Source organism: Lipotes vexillifer, unplaced genomic scaffold (genome assembly GCF_000442215.2).
Source record: "Lipotes vexillifer unplaced genomic scaffold, Lipotes_vexillifer_v1.1 scaffold367, whole genome shotgun sequence".
Classification (NCBI taxonomy): domain Eukaryota; kingdom Metazoa; phylum Chordata; class Mammalia; order Artiodactyla; family Lipotidae; genus Lipotes; species Lipotes vexillifer.
In genome coordinates, this window is record NW_006795832.1 from 1,572,837 (window position 1) to 1,590,905 (window position 18,069).

Sequence of the window (18,069 nt, forward strand, 5' to 3'; positions counted from 1 at the left end):
TCTTTGTGACTACAGGTAAAGGTTGAACAAAGTGGAAAACGTATCAAAACAGATTCTGAAATAAGATTGAATTCTTTTTTGATTCAGAAAATACATGAGTGCCTACCAAGGGGACACACAAGAGCCTAAGACATGGTCCCCTAACAGCAAAGTTTCAGTCCCCAAATGCACTTAGTGACAGGAGCTGACCAGACAATGGGAGCAAGAGAGAAACAATCCCTGACTTGACAGAACAAACAGGCAGTTACCTCAAGAGTGGTAAGTGCCGTGGAGGTGGGAGAGGGAGGACACTAGTTGCAGAAAAGGAGGGAGGATATTTCTGTGGTTTTCACAGCTGTAAGGTACCCAGCATTTCTATGCTGATAAAAGACATTTCTAGGTGCTTTTTCCTTATGAAATAGTTTACCTGCCACCCACCAAAATAACTCAGTCCACATTCTTTACACATTCTCATGTTAAAGCTTATCATTCTAGGTTTCCATTATTACATTCTTTTTAAAAAAAAAAATTTATTTATTTTATTTATTTATTTTTGGCTGTGTTGGGTCTTTGTTGCTGCGCACAGGCTTTCTCTAGTTGTGGTGAGCGGGGGCTACTCTTGGTTGTGGTGCGCAGGCTTCTCATTGCGGTGGCTTCTCTTGCTGCGGAGCACGGGCTCTAGGCGTGCGGGCTTCAGTAGTTGTGGCACGTGGGCTCAGCAGTTGTGGCTCGCAGGCTCTAGAGCACAGGCTCAGTAGTTGTGGCACACGGGCTTAGTTGCTCCGCGGCATGTGGGATCTTCCCGGACCAGGGCTCGAACCTGTGTCCCCTGCATTGGCAGGTAGATTCTTAACCACTGCGCCACCAGGGAAGCCCTCCATTATTACATTCTTATATGAATGCTTAACTAGGAAATCGAGCATCTTCCTTTTAGAGGCATAGGTACTGGAAAATTTAAGTCTAGGCATCAAGCCATTTTTACATATGTTGAAGCTAAAGTTTAAATCTGATTGAACACAAGCAAGACTCAAGAGTCCATATGGCTTGTTCCAGTGGAGCAAACAACTTTGAGTTCAGCAGCTGGTTTGTTCAAACAAGATAATCAGTCCCTTTGACTTATTTAGAACATACTTCAAATATTTAGTTTCTCAGTTCAAAGCGTTTCTGCCCGAGTGTGGTTCATTTTTCTATCAGCATGATAAACTGCAACAATGGATTTATATTGGAGACGTTTTCATTCCTAGGAATGTATTTCACTGTTTTGTGGGTTTTTTTTTTTAAAGACTGTGCTGTTCACTGGGCTGTTTGCAGGGAAACAGTGTCCCTGCATGGTCAGGAAGCATTACTGCAGCAACTGTCTGTGCACTGGTATGAATATTTGGGTTGATATATTCATTTTCTCACCTTCTCTTCTTAACAAACTTATTATTTCACAGCATCGAATTATGATGTAATTGGAGATAATTTTGTTGTTTGGTCAAATTCATTAGCTATTAGTTTTTTAATAACATACACTGAAGTTATGTGATAAATGCGAACTAATTCAAGGGAAGGAAGAATCAACAATAGCGACATGAACCTTGTCATTTTAGTCAAACTGAGTGCATAAAATGGCAACAGGACACTTGAAAATCCTTTTGCCATTTCACTAAACTAGGAGGGTAGGAAGAAGTGGAGATGCAGCAGAAGTAATGGGAAACATTTTCTTTTGGTTCTTTATCAATTTTGTCCTCCAGACACTCAAAAGAGCATCAAAGAATATCCCACCAGGGCTATAGGGATTGCCAGAGACAGGAAACAGCCACAGGAACCAGTGAAACTCTTAAAAATACAAAATTATTTTGCTTGGAACCCTGAATTTATCACCAATCACTAGACTTCACATTACTAAAAACGCCAGTGAAGAGGAAGACTTCGGACGGTACAAAGATATCTTGTGGTGGGAGCTTCTCCCGTCTAGTTATTTGGCTGGATAGAAATTCGTAAGTATACCAACTCTTCAAACTAAATGGTTTCCCTCTGTACAGAGGCACCAGGTAATACTTACCACCACACTACTACTTGCTGGAAAACTGGAGCTATTTGAAATCTATCTGATGAGTGAAGAGGTGAGAGTATGGAGAAACATTACTTGGATTTTCAAAACAATAGACTAAGCCCAAAAGAAGCGATTTCCAATTCTTCTGAGACAAAGTCCTTCTTATTTTACCAAAATTTAGTGTATGTATGGGCCAACAAGCAGAAGGTAAGTGGGAGGAAAAAGGAGGAAGGAGAGAGAGGGGTCTCAGTTATAGAAATCTACCAAGTAAGGCTGGACCCTTCAACTATTGATCGAAGTGAGGACAGACTCTCAACCTCATAGCTACTTGTTCAGTTGTGCATTCTCTATTTTTCCATTAATTAATTAATTGTATTTATTTATAAAAATAAATTTATAAAAATTTTTTAAATTCATAAATACATTTAAATTTTTATTTATTTCTATAAATAAATAAATACTTACAATAACCAACCAACAGACTTACTAGGAATATAGTGGTTCCAAGGATACAAAAAATAGTTCTTAAAACTAAAAATAGAGCTACCATATGATCCTGTGATCCAACTCCTGGGCATATATCCAGAGAAAACCATAATTCGAAAAAGATACATGCACCCCAACATTCACTGCAGCACTATTTACAATAGCCAAGACATGAAAGCAACCTAAATGTCCATCAACAGAGGAATGGATAAAGAAGATGTGGTAACATATAAACAGAGGAATATTACTCAGCCATAAAAAAGAATGAAATAATGCCATTTGCAGCAACAAGGATGGACCTAGAGATTATCATACTAAGTGAAGTAAGCCAGACAATGAAAGACAAATATGATATGCTGTTGCTTATATGTGGAATCTAAAAAAAAAAAAAAAAGATACAAGTGAACTTATATTCAAAATAGAAATAGACACACAGACATAGAAAACAAACATGGTTACCAAAGGGGGAAGGGGTAGAGGGATAAATTAGGAGTTTGGGATTAACATATACACACTACTACACATAAAATAGATAACCAACAAGGACCTGCTATATGGAACAGGGAACTAAAATCAATATTTTTAAATAACCTATAAGGGAAAAGAATCTAAAAAAAAATATATATATGTATGTATAACTGAGTCACTTTGCTGTACACCTGAAACTAACACAACATTGTAAATCACCTATACTTCAATAAAAAAATGATTCTTGCTTTTTAAAAAAGACCTCTAAACAAACAAATATGATACAACATAACTGTTATGCTAGAGGTATACACAAGGTACCCATGGGAAAAAAAAATTCTAAAATGAAGAAATGGACTGAAAAGGAATAAGTACCAGGGCTGTATGGAGGGGCATGAATATTTGTTAATAACAAATTTCTATTCTATTCTATTCTATTCTATTCTATTCTATTCTATCCCACCAGACCTATATTATTACCAGTCTACTATACTCTTTTTTTTTTTTTTGCGGTACGCGGGCCTCTCACCTCTGTGGCCTCTCCCATTGCGGAGCACAGGCTCAGCGGCCATGGCTCACGGGCCCAGCCGCTCCGCAGCATGTGGGATCTTCCCGGACAGGGGCACAAACCCACGTCCCCTGCATCGGCAGGCGGACTCTCAACCACTGCGCCACCAGGGAAGCCCAAGTCTACTATACTTTTAAAGGAAAAAAACTTAACCAGGAAAAAAATGTTTCTCTATCAAACAAAGATAATAAATATTAATTCCTCTTTCTCCATAGCGTCTTACTCTTTTCCTTTTCCTTTGCACAACTGACAAAAATACATTTAATATCTGTCTCCCCTACTAAACTGTGAGCTCTGTGAAGGCAGGAACCATGTCTATTTTCTTCAGAATTGTGTGCCTAGTATCACACAATTAATTGTGTCCTAGAATCTAGGACACAACAGGAGCTTGACTATCTGGGGAAAGAATAAATGAAAAGGCCGGAACATCATGGAAAACAATAGGGGAAATGCAGCTGCATAGCACAGGGAGATCAGCTCGGTGCTTTGTGTCCACCTAGAGGGGTGGTATAAGGAGGGTGGGAGGGAGACGCAAGAAGGAGGAGATATGGGGATATATGTATATGTACAGCTGATTCACTTTGTTATACAGCAGAAACTAACACATCATTGTAAAGCAATTATACTCCAATAAAGATGTTAAAAAAAAATGAGGGGGCAGCAGCATCATTTTGGTAGAGCGGGTCAAAAGACCAGGCAAGTGCTGCCCAAGTAAGAAAGAACAGGAGGCGGCAACAGGCATCCTTGGAAAGAGCCAGGCCCCAGAGCATGTCATTAGGGTGCTAGAAAGGCACCTGTGAACTTGTGGGAGCATCACTGGGGGGTGAGCTTTCTGATGGGTCGGGCCTCCTTTTGACTTACCTTTTATTCCCGGAAGACCTGGTGCCCCTGGATCCCCCACGAGGCCTCTTGGCCCAGGATCCCCCATTTCTCCTGGATGTCCCTGCAGCCCAGGCAGCCCTGGATTACCTGAGGACGACAGGGAGGTTTTGCAGACACCCAGATGATATGAGTTTCGTGAAATGGGAAGGTCATCTATATTCTTAATCTATGGGTAACTGGGATACTGTTTTATTACTTTTTCTTTCTAGACCTCCTAACTTAATCTCAAGAGGAGAAAATACACTTGAGTAATTAAAGTTGCCAATTATGATTTGAAATGCTCACTTGATTCTGAATTGGAGCCGTTAAAATGTTGTGTTGAATGTGTGCTGTTTGGCTTAAGTCTAAAGGAGAAAAGGAAACCAGCCTCCTGAATGGTAGGTGCATGAGGGAAGGTTGGAAAGGAGCGTTCCTCTGTCAGACCATCACTTTGTGCCTGGTGTCTTCCTAGGTGCGAGACAGGTGCTGTCTTCGTTTACTCCCAGACCAACTCAGTGATATTGGTCTATCTCCAATTTACAGGTGAGGAATAGTACATTTAAGTGACTTGTCCAAAGTCACAGGCTGGGGAAATGGCAGAGCCAGCTTCTTCCCATACACCAAGAGATAGATGAGTGCCCAGGAACTCTCCAGGCTCCTTTCGAGGTACCTGGACACCCCGCTGGTCCAGAGGAGCCAGGCGGTCCTGGCCTTCCGGGTGGTCCTCCAGGTCCTTGAACACCGGGCAAGCCCTGCTCTCCAGGTGCTCCCAAATGTCCTACAGAAAGAAGGACCAAACATCTGAGTAGTTGTAGTTACTCTTCAAGGTGGTGAATCTATAAAACCTCCAACTTCAGCTCTTTCTTTTCTATTCTTACTTTTTTACATGTACAGTTTTTCTGTTGAAAAGATAACATTAAGGAAAAATGGAAAACAAAACACCTATAATCCCACCAATTTAATAGTGTTTCATATGTATAACAAATGTGCAAATAAGGCCTACAATTTTATATTCTGATTTTTTAATTAGCTAGCATTGCATCATAAGTAATTTTCCAAGTTTGATATCATTTTCCTAATTACTGTTTTTAAATAACTGGCTGATAGCTTATTGAGTTAACCCTAATTAAATTAATTAATTTTCTCTACTGTTGGCCATCCACGTTATTTCTAACTCTTGCTGTTATGCATAATGATCTTTATACATCTTTAATCAATTCTTTCTCCTATTAAATTATTTCCTCAGGAAAAATTCCTAAGAGTAGAATTTTTAGGTAACAGTCTGATATTTTGGTTCTTTTAAATGCATTTTTAAATGCTCAAGGATTTTAAAGTAAATCACAGACATCGTGGAATTTCATCCCTAAATATTTCAGGAGGTAAGTCTGAAAAATAAGAACATTTTCCTATGTGGCCAAAGTAACATTATCACAGCCAAGAAAATTAATAATCACCCTTAATATCATAGAATCCTCCTTCCATATTTGAGTTTTCTCAATCGTCCCCTCAATGTCCTTCACAGCTGGTTAGTCCACACCAGGTCCATTCCAGAACCACACATTACATCTGGTGGATACATCTATTAGGTTAAGAAAACCTACTACAGTCCCCTTCTCAGGACAGTGACGTGCTGAAGAGAAAGGCCCAACTGTTCTGAGTCTTCTAGAACAGACCATTCAGCATTTGGCTCTTGACAGAGGTTGCCAAATGGTTTGGATAAATGCTCTACCAGCTCACAGCCCTACATGTCACCCCCACACAGCCCCAAGACCATCATTCCATGTGTTCACTGAGGACTTTCTAATTTGTTGATTTGTTTTCTTGCTAATTTAGTAAGGATGAAATGATATTTCAGACTTCCTTTAAATTACATTTCTTTGATTACTAGAGAAGATGACTTCCCCATGCGTTTATTTATAATGTATGACTTTAATATCAATACAATTTATATTTGTAGGATAAGCCAATAGTCTGTGCTGAAAATGACTAGTTGAATCTTCAAATAAAATATATGGTTCTGTATTTACAAATGCATGGGGGTCATAGTCACTATTTATTATAACACACAAGAGAAACAAGTCTATGTTAGTCTATACTTGTTCCCAATCAAATTTGAGATCTATGAGCTTCACTGTGTATTGTTTTCTTCATCCTGAAAATATTCCTGCAGTAAAGGGAAGGCAGCCTTTTCACAGCTCCAAATGAAAAATCTGATATTAAAGCCTTGCCTCTCCAATCACAGTTATATTAAGAACAGAACCTGTGAGTTAATCTGTACTGTATTTTCTCTCTGAAATAGAGAAAAGGGAGGTAGAACTGAACCCAATACAATCATATAAAATCCCCTGAGACAGGCTGCAGATCTACACCTTCTCGATAGGCTTGTTCAAATTCAATGCAGCTTTTTTCAAGCCACTGGAAATTGCATGTTTAGGTAAACTCTGTGCTGGTGAATAACATATGATGTAATTTTAAAATTTTAAGCAAAAGCTATGACATTTGGGAAAGGGAACCATTTAAATGGTGACAACCACAGGAGACCAGAGAAATTACACCAAGGCAAATTTTCTTGAAAAAGTTAGCCTACATATAAAATAACTCAGTTCTATGATTTTTAACTTACAATATTAGGCAATATCAAAGGTTTCCATTTTGGACTCTTTTTAGCTTATAAAATCTTACTATCTTAAAGGTTTACATAAAAATACCAGTAAGTGTGGAAAAATCTCTTCATGTTTTGCTGACTGCTGATGACAATGATGAATCACACTTTACATTTGTGTAGCAATTTTTAGTTTATAAATTGCTTTCAAGGTATCTCATTTGATCCTCAGAACAACCTGTAATATGCATAGGGCCAGTTTACAGGTGAGGAAATAGCTCAAAGATGATAAGCAACTTGCCCAAGACCATATGCTCAGTGGTAAAGGAGGTTGACTTTGAACCAGTGATTTTCCCTTCTGAGACCTCCCTCTGGTACTTTTTATGAGCCTCCACAATGCTAACCTCAAAGCTATTTTCCCCTCCAAATGTACACGTAAGCTGTACATTTCAGTTAAAATATTATATTATCTAAATCTATTTGACCGTGCCAGAGGTAAAAGACCCGTATGAAAGGGAGTGGGAAAGGAAGTTTTTGCCAGTGCAATAGCTTGTTTTTCTGTTAGACTTCCATTTTAGCAATCTTATGGTATAAAAACAAAGATTAATTCATTCTCTTTATTTTAAATGTTCCTTCCCAGTGTCCATAATTTACTGAATTGTGGATATTTATAGAGTGTAAAGACAACTCAAAATCTATACAATTTCTGAAGTTAAAAATAATAAAAAAATTTGATTTATTCTTTAAAATAAATAAATAAATTAAATAAAAACAAAGAAATAAAATTTCCCATAATAGTTCTTCTCAGATATTCTTTCTGTTGTATGGAATGAAACATGCCGAAGAGAATTTTAAGGTAATACACAAAACTATTAATATGAGATATTTTAATTTACAGTGGACCCATCTAAATACAAGCCTGGTTTCTAACCTGTCCACTATCAGCTGAATGACACTGGGCATCACTTATTGAACCAATCATCTGTGGAGAAACAAATTCTTTCCAGGCAGTGGATATCCCTGTGCACAGAGCTTTGTACATTTGTCTGATTATTGACTTAAGATACATTTCTACACATGGAATTACTAAGTAAAAGCATGTGTATGTTTTGTCAGCTGTGGGTCGTCTACTGTAACGAGCCACAACCTCTACCTGAGAGCAGGAACTCACTGGAACATCACAATCTGTTCTGAGGGATTACACATCTATTGTTGCTAATAAATGAAGTGTTGTTTTGAAAGACTGAGATTTGTTGTTGATGATGAGGCTTCACGTTTCTTCGGTTTGGTTTTGAGTAAACTAGATACTTAGTAAATGAGGTATTCAATCATATCTCAGCAACTGCACTCCTCAGGGCATTCACCTATGCTTTTCTTTTTTCTTTGGCCACACCCTGAGGCTTGTGGGATCTTAGCTCCTTGACCAGGGATCAAACCCGTGCGCCCTGTAGGGAAGTGCAGAGTCCTAACCATTGGACCCCCAGGGAAGTCCCTCGCCTATGCTTTTCTGAGTAGGAAAGAAAGGGCTGGAATGACAACCTGCAGCTGTAGTCAGCTGAGTGGTTATTGTTAATGTATCATTTTTAGTTATAGATTTGCAAAACAGTCCAAATTTTAATTGCTTGCAATAATCATTTTTGACCCTGCCAAAAGCTGGACATGCCTAGGGAAGTGTGTTGTTAACATCCTAGGTCATGGGAGCCATGGTGGAGAAAAGATGGTGAGTTGCTGGTGTATAATCCTGGTGTCCTCCTAGGCCAATGCTTATACATAATCCTTCTGATAGGTATCTTAATGAGTGAAGGGAGAATATAATACTGATACAACCATTGCCAGCTAGGAAGATAAAGTAATTGCACTATTTTTCAAACCAAACTTACTCTTTTTTGTTTTAATAAGAAAAGTGTGTAGCTATACCTGGATATCCAGGGCTACCTGGCCCACCCTTTGGACCAGGTAGGCCAAACTGACTTGCAGGTTCCCCTTTGTATCCTGTAAGTGATAAAAATGCACATAACATTATTTAAGAGAGTTTAATTTTGTTCATACAAGTGACTTAGTAACTTTCATGAAACTTCCCTTTATAGTCTATCCTCAATGTTCCAGGAGAGGATTTTTGAAACAATGCTTTTTTTTTTTTCTTACATAAGAACAAACAGAAACATAGATGCAAGCTGTGATTTAAACACACACACACACACACACACACACACACACACACACAATTGTATAGTTCATAACAGTCATAAGAAACTATAGATCTTAATAAGTTTAAATTTTCTAAAATAATTTCAAATTTAGGGATCTATTTAAGAAATTACTTGGCATTGAGTATCCTTATATATTTTTTTAGAAACAGAAAGCAGAAACTGTCACTGTTTCAGCTGCTGAGATCACATTTCAAGCTCTCTTCAAGGAAGCTCAACTCGGTGTCCTCGTAAAAAACCGAAATCACAAGTCATCTTATTGATGACTTCACAAGAGATGGCACTTTGTAGGCCATTGTAGGCAGTTGTAGGCCATTGTAGGCAGTGACTCCTACAGTCCCACAGAGCTGTTCCACACTGCTGCTGCATCCTTCCAGACACAAGGACTTAAATTATAGCTGGGAGCCAACTACAAATGGAGGACTCAAAATGGTCTGGTAGCGAAGGGCAAGAAATTGATGGGATTACAAGAGAAGAAGAGAGCTAATTAGGCATGTTTTAAAGCACCTACAGGCGAACACCCCTTTTAAGGGGTCTCACCCACACCTATGGTAGGTTCTCTTCCACCTGACCCTACTCATAATTGTGGTTAATTGTTTGAAGGGTATGAATCTGGTCCATCCCAGGTCAGCCAGTCTTTCCTTTAGGAATTGTAATAAAAAGTAAGAACTTGAGGCCCTTGCCTATTGAGGCAGAAATCAAAAGCATTTTCACGACGTCCTAATATAGAGCATGATCAAGTGCAATCCAAACACATCCAGAAAGGATACTGAATAGAGAGTGATAAAGCCAATTGGTAGGCAGGTAAGTAAAAAACAGACCATGGAGAAAAGTCTCAAGAGAAAAATCCATGGATTTCCCAAGGGCTAGGTTCCTTCAGACTATGGTCCTGCAGAACTATCTTATCTGCGGGCTCCACGAGACAGCTTTTACTCCAAGTACCTTCACTGCATTTTGTTTCCTTGCAAACATGGCCAAATACAAGTAGGAAGGAAACAAGAAGAAATAGGTTTGTTCTTTGAGAGAGGCAAAGGGTCTATAATAAATGGACAGATGAGTAGAATAGGACTGAATTCTGAACACTGAAGCTATAAAATGTCAAAATAAAATATGAAAACTTCCCTATTTGTAACTATTTCTGAAGAGAAGATCTAAGTTATTCTTTCTGAATAAATACATGTTCACAGTTCATTTTTTTCTTACAGCAATTATCATGTTATTTATGGAGTGTCTCTCAAAGCGTAAAGCATGTTTCACTGGTAGTAAGGGCGAAGATTTTTAGGTGGTTCCCTAATTACTGTTTCTGATTTTAAAGTTATTTATTTTAATCTGTATTAAAATAAAATATAACTGTACCACAAGCCTGTGAGTTCACAGATAGTGAGGTTAAGGCTAAGGTTAAAAAGGTGAATCATTTTAAAGTAGATTTAAAGAAAAATGTTAACCCAATGGTACACAAAAATAGTAAAAATATTAAAGCTTTTGTGTAAACGCTGCAATTTAAGATACCCTGGATTTGTTTGTTTTGTTTGTCTGGATAAAGGGTTAACGAAACCTCTCTCTCTGAGGACATTTTTTACCTCGGGTTAACTTTCTGTTCCTATTTCTCTGGAAACCTGATAAAGGTAGAATGTAAGTTGTGTTACAAGGCAATACTGTCTTTGGCACAAATTAAGGCCTGTGAGGCCAAATCCAGCCTGCAGCCTGTTGCAAAGAAAGTTTTATTGGAACACAGCTACAGCCCTTTGTTTGTATATTGTCTATGGCTGCTTTCATGCTGTGTGCTTTCATGCACAGCTGTTATAGCAGAGACCACACAGCTGAAGATATTTATGATCTGGCCCTTTGAGAAAAACACATTTGCTGACCCTTGGCTTACGGTAAAAATAACTCAACTGTAAATTATGTGTGGCCCAGGAATTCTTAACTGAACTATTAGCACTTGGTGGGAAGTCATGGCTTTGGCCTTCTCTGTGTACCGTGACTCTTGTAACTGGGTCGCCAAAAGCTGTATCTATGGAGTCTTTAGAAGAGATACTGGCTCCTGTGGGGCACGGGGCCATGGACCACCAATACGGATCTGTCTCCTGGCACCTGAGCTGTCACTTATAGAGCTGCAGTCACTAGAAGGACAGCTGAGAGTACTCCCACCAAGGAGGAAATTATGCTATGCCTGCAGGCATGCTGTTTTCTATATGGTACCCTTGGATCTGAATGACAAATATAGATGATTTAGATCTTGCTTGACTATCTAGTAGAGTCTAAAAAGAACTCTTTGAATGTTGCAGTTTGTTTGATATATTTTACTTTTCATGCCAGAGGTACTTGCTCACAATGCTACAAATACCCAGGACTATGAGCTTGATGGATGGCTGCTGTATCTCCAAACCATACCTTTAGGTCCTCTTGTACCATCAATTCCTGAAAGTCCAGGGGGCCCTGGAGAACCTGGCTCACCCTGATAGTTTAATGAAACAGAAATAAGATTGTAATTGAATTTCAAATACAAATGACACATGCTTGACATGATCCAGTTATAATTTTCTAGAACTAACTTGGTTTTTATAATTTGCAGGGGTAAAGAAAATTGGAAATGCATTGCAAGCATACTACTACATGCATCTAGGTTTTAAAACTTGACGAAACTCTTCCAGAATTAGTGATACCAACAGGGGGCATCCAAATCCCAATACTTGATTGCAAAAGAGTAATTGCATCACGTCACTTGAACTTTAAGTTTTGAATGAACAAATTGATACGAAATAAACTGTTACAATTTATACCCAAACCTTTAAAATCTATTTTATTCCAAAAGATGGGTAGCAAAGTATATTATACATTTTCTAGAAATTATGATGTAGGCTACTACATTTGTACTTCCTGGGTTCTCAAGGGGTATTTTGCTTATGATTGTAAAGATAAAGTATATTTACAGCAAAATCTATGATGTCTGTAATTGGATAGGAAAGCTTAGTAACCAGAATTTGGGTCACTTTTCAGATGACTCTTTGTGCTGGTAAACCAGCAGTCCTCAGGCAAGTCTCTATGGAGCTGTTTAAACAAGGCTGGGGGTAGAATGTGGAGTAAGTGACTTGATCATTTATGTCACCGGAACCAGGCATAAGCACTGGCCAGAATTACAGTTACATCATGGCCTTCTAGAAGTTTCCATTCTTCCCTTGACCAACTCCTTACATTCTAAAAGCCAGTGAAGGACTGTGATGTACACTGGCAAAATAAGATGACTTACGGGCATCCCGAGAGGAGAAAGGTTTTATTATTTCTTTCCTTCCAAAACAGCAGTTGCTTACCTGGTCACCTGGAAATCCCGGAAAGCCAATGAGCCCTCTCAGCCCAGGTGAGCCTGGAGGGCCTGGGGGTCCAGGAAGGCCTGGCTGCCCTTTCCTCCCGGGCTCCCCTCTGTGAAATCCAGGTGGTCCACAGCTTCCTGGCTCTCCTTTCTTCCCTTGTATCCCAGGATGGCCTTTATCACCTGATGGGGTTGGAAGTGTTACAGACCTCTTGGAGGAAATCTCTTGAACTTTAGGGGATAAACTATCATGACAGGCGATAGTTAGGCTGTGGGTCTTGGTCCTGCTTATAGAAGACGAAGCCATCTCCCAGGAACTGGGAGTCCTAATTCCTGCCCTAAGCTGCATCACAACGGGTTTCTGGCTTCCGTGACCTCACTGTAAAAGGAGCTGCCCAGGGCTTCCCTGGTGGCGCAGTGGTTGAGAGTCTGCCTGCCGATGCAGGGGACGCGGGTTCGTGCCCCGGTCCGGGAAGATCCCACATGCCACGGAGCGGCTGGGCCTGTGAGCCATGGCCGCTGAGCCTGCGCGTCCGGAGCCTATGCTCCACAACGGGAGATGCCATGGCAGTGAGAGGCCTGCGTTCCGCAAAAAAAAAAAAAAAGGAGCTGCCCACGAAGAGACTCAAGGCTACCCTGGGGGGAGTGAGCAGCATCACTTGCTTTATTTATTTTGTTTTGTTTTGTTTTGTTTGCGGTACGCGGGCATCTCACTGTTGTGGCCTCTCCCGTTGCGGATCACAGGCTCCGGACGCGCAGGCTCAGAGGCCAATGGCTCACGGGCCCAGCTGCTCCACGGCACGTGGGATCCTCCCGGACCGGGGCATGAACCCGCGTCCCCTGCATCGGCAGGCGGACCCTCAACCACTGCGCCACCAGGGAAGCCCACTTGCTTTATTTTAACATGCTCATTTTACAAATGAGGAAGGACTTAACCAGAGAACTTAAAACATTTGTTCCCTAACAACTCATTAAGGAGAGGGGCAACAAAAGACCCCAGGTCCCATTCAAATTAAGTCTAAACTGGGAAAAGAAAACACAAACGTGGTTGTTAAAATCCTTGCTCTGGGGTGTTTCTGAGGACCAGCAGCACAGGCATCGAGGGGCTTGTTAGAAAGTCAGAGGCAGACTGGCCCCAGACCTGCTGATTGAGCATCTGCGTTTTAACAAGGGCCCCAAGGGATGCACACTGAAGGTTGAGTAGCACGCATTGAAATGATTTGGAGAGTCATTGTGCTACTCATTTTAAGATCAGCCAGCAAAACCAGGAATACCTTAAACCTGGTACCAGTATTTCATGTATCTGTCTGGACTGATCCTAGTTGTTTTTTTAAAGGCTCCGGACGCGCAGGCTCAGCGGCCATGGCTCACGGGCCCAGCCGCTCCGCAGCATGTGGGATCTTCCCAGACCGGGGCACGAACCCGCGTCCCCTGCATCGGCAGGCGGACTCTCAACCACTGCGCCACCAGGGAAGCCCTGATCCTAGTTTGGAATATCCAAATCTATAAACACGTATGAACTGCAGCTAAGTTCTAGCATGGAAAGAAAAGCACCATGAGGTTCTTAAGTGTATGCTTTTATTTTTATCTAAAGAATGACCTTTCCTAATCTCCGAATTACAGTTTTCTTGGGAAAGTTGTCTAATATGCATGCTTGTTTGAATGACCTGTAAAGAAGTCAACTTATTTGATACGTGGTTAAAAAAACATAAGCATTTACCTTCTTCTCCTGGGAATCCACCATCTCCAGGAGGTCCAGGTTCCCCGGTTTCCCCCTTTTTAGAAATAATATCCACTTCTCCTTCATATCCTGGGGGTCCTCTTGCTCCTTTAGATATTAATTATATAAGAGCAAAACAAAAGGAAGCACCACACACGTGATTATTCTGTTACAGCTCCTCACGCCCAGTTTGCAAATCCCCATTTAACCTACTAAACTGTATTTATGTTCATCGATTGCACGATATCAACATTGTTGATTGACTTCCTAAAGGAAGGGCCATGCCTTTTACATTCCTTTCCCAACGTGTCCAGCAAAGGGGACTGGTGTACACTGAAGGCTCAGTGAATGTTTGCTAAATTCAACCAAACTCGTCTCAGAGTCTTCGGTAAAAAGAGACAGGCTTGAAAAGTTCCAGGTCTAAAATACATCTCTTTGTGGTACATATATAAAATGGAATATTACTCAGCCATTAAAAAGAATGAAATAACGTCATTCTGCTGCAATATGGATGGACCTAGAGATCATACGAAGCAAGGTAAGTCAGAAAGAGAAAGAAAAATACCACGATAATCACTTATATGTGGAATCTAAAATACAAGACAAATGAACGTATCTATGAAATAGAAACAGACTCACAAACATAGAGAACAGACTTGCAGTTGCCAAGGGGAAGGAGGGGTGGGGAAGGGAAGGACTGGGGGTTTGGGATTAGCAGATGCAAGCTGATATATACAGAATGGATAAACAGCAGGGTCCTACCATATAGCACAGGGAACTATATTCAGTATCCTGTGGAAAACCATAATGGAAAAGAATATGAAAAAGAATGTGTGTGTAACTGAGTCACTTTTGCTGTACAGCAGAAATGAACACAACATTATAAATCAACTATAGTTCAATAAAATTCTTAAAAAATACATCTCTTTACCCTGTAAATTTTGAATTGTCCATCTCATATGTTCCAGTTCCTTATCTTCCCCTTCCTAACCAGCCTCCAGTATTTTCCTTACATTAAAAGAACAGACACTTAACTTGGTTCTCCACATAGAGAATTCTAAGAGGTAGGGAGGGTATACAATATTTCTTCTGATTTCTGCAAACACTATCCAGTTGTAGATGTGGGCTGGAGTGGGCTCATCTCAGCTTGACGAGAGCCACTTACTAACAAGTCAAGAATTTTGTAAACTAGTTGTTAAACCATCGGTAGTTTTAAATCAGTCATGTTGAGCGTATTTATGGTGGGAGTATTTACACCCTGGCAATCAGCAAACTGTAGTGTAGTAATCAGGGCATTTTTTAAAAACTTTATTTTAGAGAGCCAGCTTACCAGAACATCACTGGCATTAACCCAATTTTAAATATTTTTAGTGGGATAATTATATAGAAGCACAATAGCACAGCAAACATCACTTATCTAAGCTAACAGAGAATGACTCTGATTCCTTGATTCTACATAAATAATTTACAGGCTAGTAAAACAAAAAATAATAGTAGAATCAATCAACTAAAAGTAATATGAATTAAATATGAGGCTATTTTCCCAAAGGGCTTTAAAGACAAAAACCTTGTTTCTAGAAATTGTCAAGCATTCATTCTTAACACTAGAAATGAAATCTTACATTCACTCACCACAGCCTCATGGCTAAGAGATCAAAGTAAATATTTAACAGGGATGGGCACAGAACATTGACACCAGTGGTCTTGAAACGTTTTTTAAAAATAGTAACGGAAACTTTTCTTTAAATGAAGCTTGGGAGAGATGCAATTCATGGCCCAGATGAAAGCAGACTCATCTAGTTCAGCCGTCAGCAGACTACAGCCCACAGGCCAAATCCCACCTGCTGCCAGTTTTTATACAATCCATGAGCTGTGAATGACTTTCACACTTTTAAATCATTGGGGGAGGGGACTCAAAATAAGAATAATACTTTATGACATGTGAAATTAAGTGAAGTTCAAGTTTCAGTGTCCATAAATAAAATTTTACCAGAACACAGCTATGTTTGTTTGTTTACGTGTTGTCTCAGGCTGCTTTTGTGCTACAAATGCTGAGCTGTGTAATTTCGACAGAGACCATACGGCCTTAACAAAAAAACTGCTTTTTTCATTTAAAAAAATTGAAGCAGGGTTTGGGGACCAAGAGTCCTGCCTGCACCCCCTTCCCAAAAGGTGAGAAGGTTTTCTGAAACCCAAAAGCTATAAATCAAAGCCCTTGCTAATTTTTTTTCTATTAATAGAGCAATTCATTTGCCATAGCTATATGGGATAAGACTGGGAGGAAAGGAAAATACATTTTGTTTAAAATCCTAAAACAAACACCATAGACTCAAAAGGCAGCAGAATCCAAGCTGCAGGATAGTTCCATTTTGTTTTTTCAGGGATCATACTTATAGGCTCTGGTCAAACACTAAAAACAATCTATGTTGCATCGCTGTGCCATTAGCTGTGTTTACCTTTGTCACCTTTCACTCCTCGGTCTCCCAGGGAGCCGGGCCAACCCTTTTCTCCGTGTTCTCCCTTTCTGCCAGGGTGTCCATCTGGGCCAGGTTTTCCTCTCTCTCCCGGAAAACCCAGGAAGCCGGGCAGCCCCTGGGGTCCTGAAAGTAACATGAATTTTTAGGGAAAAGTTTTATAGGCTAGTACGGTTCCTAGATCTGTGTTCCTTGCCGTCCACGTGGAGACGTGAACTCCCCCTAACTCTGAGCTTGTGCTGAAGGGAACAGTCACTATCAGCCTCTCGCCTGTGAGAGACATTCTGTCCCATCCAAGCCTCAGTTTCCCGCCCGCCACACAGATCTGAACTGCAGGCCTTTATGCTTCTGAGTCCAGATCCCACAAAGCTTTAAGAGAACTGGGCTTCCCTGGTGGCGCAGTGGTTAAGAGTCCACCTGCCAATGCAGGAGACATGGGTTCGAGCCCTGGTCCGGGAGGATCCCACATGCTGCGGAGCAGCTAGGCCCGTGTGCCACAGCTGCTGAGCCTGCACTCTGGAGCCTGTGCTCTGCAGCAGGAAGCCACCGCAATGAGAAGGCTGCACACCACAATGAAGGGCAGTCCCCACTCTCCGCAACTAGGGAGGGCCTGCATGCAGCAACGGGGACCTAATGCAGCCAAAAATAAATAAATTTTAAAAAGAAAGCAGCAGAAGTTCAAAGATGTTGGTCTGGGCCTTGGCACACAGGTAGTGCCTAAAAAAAAAAAAAAGAACTGGGTATTGGGGAGGAAGGAGAGGGCAGACCAGTTAAAGAGGGGCCAGAAGTGAGGGCCCCAGGCCAATAACACAGGAACCTCTTACCTTAAGAACATCACATCAAACCCTTTTCCAAAGTGCCAGTCAGAGATTGAACTGAAAATCTTGGTTAAAATTTCATCCTCAAAGGCATTGATGGAAATGATATTCAGATGGCGAGTGAATCGTCCTGGAAAACATGCACAGGTGTGAGTGTGCATATATTCTCACACTTACCTCCTGGGCCTAGAGATCCTGAGATACAGAAGAGTTTTCCCTCTGCCTCAATGTTCTAGAGCTGTGCTGTCCATTATGGCAGCCTTATGAAAGTTAAATAACATTAAAATTTATTTCCTCAGTCTCACTAGCCACATTTCAACTACTCAAGGATAACATGTGACTAGTGGCTGTTGCATTGCACAGTACAGATACAGAACGTCTCCATGATTGCAGAAGTTCTGGTAATAGTGCTAGTCCAGTGCTCAAGGTTGTTAAAAGGTAAAGGCAGGGCTTCCCTGGTGGCGCAGTGGTTGAGAGTCCGCCTGCCGATGCAGGGGACATGGGTTCATGCCCCAGTCTGGGAAGATCCCACATGCCG

General features: G+C 40.7%; 1 protein-coding gene across 1 annotated transcript in view; it reads right to left on the reverse strand.

Annotated features, from left to right (window-relative positions):
- Window positions 1-18,069, reverse strand: part of COL4A4 (collagen type IV alpha 4 chain) — a 120,339-nt gene that overhangs the window by 23,557 nt on the left and 78,713 nt on the right. Inside the window, exons 30-36 of the mRNA XM_007467929.1 lie at window positions 16,696-16,839; window positions 14,240-14,347; window positions 12,521-12,702; window positions 11,604-11,667; window positions 8,920-8,994; window positions 5,071-5,178; window positions 4,401-4,508 (exon numbers count right to left, since the gene is read on the reverse strand). Of these exons, the coding sequence (XP_007467991.1) occupies window positions 4,401-4,508; window positions 5,071-5,178; window positions 8,920-8,994; window positions 11,604-11,667; window positions 12,521-12,702; window positions 14,240-14,347; window positions 16,696-16,839 (789 nt within the window). The remainder of the gene's footprint in view (window positions 1-4,400; window positions 4,509-5,070; window positions 5,179-8,919; window positions 8,995-11,603; window positions 11,668-12,520; window positions 12,703-14,239; window positions 14,348-16,695; window positions 16,840-18,069) is intronic.